At 41.9% G+C, this 3,243-nt stretch overlaps 1 protein-coding gene across 3 annotated transcripts; it reads right to left on the reverse strand.

The window, feature by feature from the left end:
- Window positions 1–663: 663 nt before the first annotated feature.
- Window positions 664–2,821, reverse strand: LOC123159707 (uncharacterized). 3 transcript variants are annotated; one of them, XM_044577524.1, is made up of 4 exons: window positions 2,720–2,821; window positions 2,422–2,575; window positions 1,633–1,800; window positions 664–1,173 (listed from the first exon to the last, which is right to left on the reverse strand). In XM_044577524.1, exons 1-4 carry the CDS (start codon window positions 2,753–2,755, stop codon window positions 995–997), a joined length of 537 nt encoding a protein of 178 aa, XP_044433459.1. In that variant the 5' UTR covers window positions 2,756–2,821; the 3' UTR covers window positions 664–994. The 3 variants fall into 3 exon arrangements, with proteins under 3 accessions (XP_044433459.1, XP_044433458.1, XP_044433457.1); XM_044577523.1 differs by having other exon boundaries at window positions 664–1,449; XM_044577522.1 differs by having other exon boundaries at window positions 664–1,800.
- Window positions 2,822–3,243: the final 422 nt, after the last annotated feature.

Genomic DNA, 3,243 nt, shown 5'->3' on the forward strand with positions numbered 1-3,243 from the left:
TCCACGCTCGCCAGCGTCACCATGTACGCAGCCGTAGGGCTGGACGTGTGGCAGTAGTACACCGCGTACGGGAAGGTCAGGTCATGGCAGGTTACGACCTCAGATGATGACCCGGAGAGCTTCCGTGCAGCCGTCACCTTGTACCTCCCCCTAAGCGCAGGTTTTCCCGGGTCATCCATGGGCAGATCCACGGCGGAGAACGCGCGGACATTGCTCCTCCCAAGGAGGGACGCCGGAAGCTCAGCGAGGGACTCGAGGGAGGTGGCGCAGCCTGCTTTCTGGCCGGGCAGCGTCCGTGGGTGCTCGCAGGTCTCCATCGTCCACCGTATCTCTCTGGTCATCGTGAGGGACGCCGGCGCGAACATCGTGATGATGTCTGAGAGGTGCTCGGTGGAGAATGGGATGGAGTCAGCGATGTCGCGGGGAAGAAGAGCTGGCATGGAGGTGGTTGGCGGGATTGTCGGTGTGACCAAGGACCCTGGCCTCAACATGTCGTGGAAGAAAAAGACATCTGCCTCTTTCTTGTTCTTGTAGCTATGAGCGTGAACATGGTGGTGGCTCCCCTCTCCTTTTACTGCAACAGGTACAATGGCAAAAAATCAATTGAGGGGTTGTATATAATAAAATAATTAATTCTATTTCCTGGTAGAAAATGAACTTCACCTTGGTTCAGAATGTGGGATTGTTCATCTTTCTCTTCGACTGACCCATATGACATAGTAGCTTCCTTCGAATTTTCTTCCTGTGTTGTGGAGCCTCCCTTCAGAATCTCGTGGCCATTTACACCATAAGACACCGAGATTTCTTTTAAATCCCTTTCACCTTTTAACCCATACGATCCTGATGCTTCCTTGCCAATTTTTTGGTCCTTTGATCCATATGATACGGATATTTCCTTTAGATTTTCATGGCCGTCTGCGGCATAAGACACTGAGATTTCTTTTAACTCCTTTTCACCTTCTAACCCATATGATCCTGAGGGTTCCTTCAGAGTTTATTGATCTTTTGATCCATATGTCACAGATATCTCCTTCAGATTTTCATGGTCATCAACACCATAAGACACTGAGATATCTTTTAAATCCATTTCACCTTTTAACCCAGATATTCCTGATGCTTCCTTTGAAATCTCTTGGCCTTTTGATCCATATGACACAGATATTTCCTTGTATGCTGCAAGGTTCTTCTTTAAATTTAGTGGAACTTTCTTTAAACTCTTTGAACCTTCTAACCCATATGACACTGAGATATCCTTTACATTTTCTTCATATGCAGATTCTTCCTTTGGAGTATCATTGCTGTTTATACCATAAGACAGTGATATTTCTTTTAAATTATGTTCACCTTCTAACCCGTATGACCCTGAAACTTCTTTGTGGGCTTCTCCACCTTTTGATCCATAGGACACAGATATTTCCTTAAGGTTTTCATCTTTCAAAGGTGTATATGCTGCAAGGATCTTCTTCAAATTTAGTGAAACTTTCTTAAAATTGTTGTCACCTTCTGACCCATATGACACTGATATTTCCTTTAGATTTTCTTCATTTTTTGTTCTATGCGCAGCAATTTTTTCTTCTACATAATTTTTAGCTTGTAACCCATGTGACAATGGTTGTGTCTTCAGATCCTTACCAATATTTGGCTCATGTGCTATCATGGCCTTCTTTATACCTTGTTCGCCATGAGACCCATGGGCCTCCTTTAAATGATCTTCAACTTGTGATATGATATGAACATGGTTGTCCATGTGACCAGCTTCTGACTTGACTCTCTCATAGTTTGGTTCAATTTTTGACAGCCCTGTAGTAAACTTGAGGTTACTGGGACTAATTATAACGTCATCTAAGGGAACACACACTGAATGCACATAAGTAGTATGCATATCTACAGACAAAAGTCATAACAACAACGAAAACAACTAAACTCGTGTATATATATAGTATGTAGTATGCATATATATACAGACGTGATCATATATATATCGATGTAAATAAATGGAAGGATACATTTAGACAGAATCTTTACCTATCAAATATTCCCTTTTACTGCATCTAGACACGTTAATTCCTCAACGTTTTATTTTTCAACTATTGTTTTGGTTCAGTTTACAGTACACACTGAGCTCCAATCCATTCGCACTTATACCGTTAATTATCAAAAACATTGAAATAAGGTCACCAACACGAAAGTTGGTTTGTATTATAGTATACTGTTTTCAGTGAGATGATGTGCATGCCTGCCATGCCCACTGTTTTTGTTTTTGCAGGGACAATTCATGCCTTTTTTTCTATTACTGTTTGGTACCCGGTGATTTGAACTTGTTCCAAGATTAATAAAGTGGCTGTATGCAGCTTGTAATGCAGAGCTGGGGGTACTCCCCTTTTTGAAAAACACATAGCAGTTGCGTGGAAAGAGACTGACCTTTTTGTTGCGCTAATAGGTCGCTGATAGCTGGTGGAATCGGAATTCCTGGAAGCGCCGCCTCCCAGTACGCCATCAGCGTCTCCATGTTTGTCAGCGTCATCTTGGCCGCATCGGCAAAACTCGCATGCTGGCTACCTTGTCCTCCAAGAATCTGTGTGCAACATAACAAATAACAGTAAGATCGTTACGACGTACAAGTTCGCACTTACTACATATGTATGGCAATTTGTTTGTATATGTGATACATACATAGAAATGAATATCTGATAAGAGTATGGCGTATGTATGCACTCACCAGAATAAATGAGACGAGTGGCAGAAACAAATCCATATTCGTGGGTTGCTAAGTGTGGCAGTGTGAGTAAGAATGGTGACTCAAATCAGATCATCAGGTGGCCTATTTATAGTCCAGATGCGGTTGCTAGTTGCACATATTATTTCTTTGCAAGTACATCACGTGAGCTATTTGTAGTATTGATGCGGTAGCTAGTTGTACAAATTATTTATCAACAAGTACCTGCACTTGCTAAATCCAAAATTCATGACAGGCACAAGCTGGCCTACAGATATGACTCACATGCCAGCATATCAATGTGACCAGTGACCACCCAACCACTCATATAAGCTCTTACAGTTAAAAACTACACCACGCGCTTGTCGTGCTCCTTTTTTTATTACATGTTGCACTCAACTGTTCGTAATGTATATTGGATGTTTACATAATAATTGTCTGTTAAATATTTATCCTAATAAAAAACTTGCATTTTCGAACAGAGGGAGTACTATGGTTAAGTGAACTAGTCGTCAACCCGTGCTACT

Source organism: Triticum aestivum, chromosome 7B (genome assembly GCF_018294505.1).
Source record: "Triticum aestivum cultivar Chinese Spring chromosome 7B, IWGSC CS RefSeq v2.1, whole genome shotgun sequence".
Classification (NCBI taxonomy): Eukaryota; Viridiplantae; Streptophyta; class Magnoliopsida; order Poales; family Poaceae; genus Triticum; species Triticum aestivum.

Coding starts and splice junctions, on each gene's coding strand:
- LOC123159707 (XM_044577522.1), bottom strand. CDS start 2,755: ATGGATTTGTTTCTGCCACTCGTCTCATTTATTCTG. Junction 2,576..2,719: donor CACTCGTCTCATTTATTCTG/GTGAGTGCATAC, acceptor TGTTGCACACAG/ATTCTTGGAGGACAAGGTAG. Junction 1,801..2,421: donor CCTATTAGCGCAACAAAAAG/GTCAGTCTCTTT, acceptor AGTTTACTACAG/GGCTGTCAAAAATTGAACCA.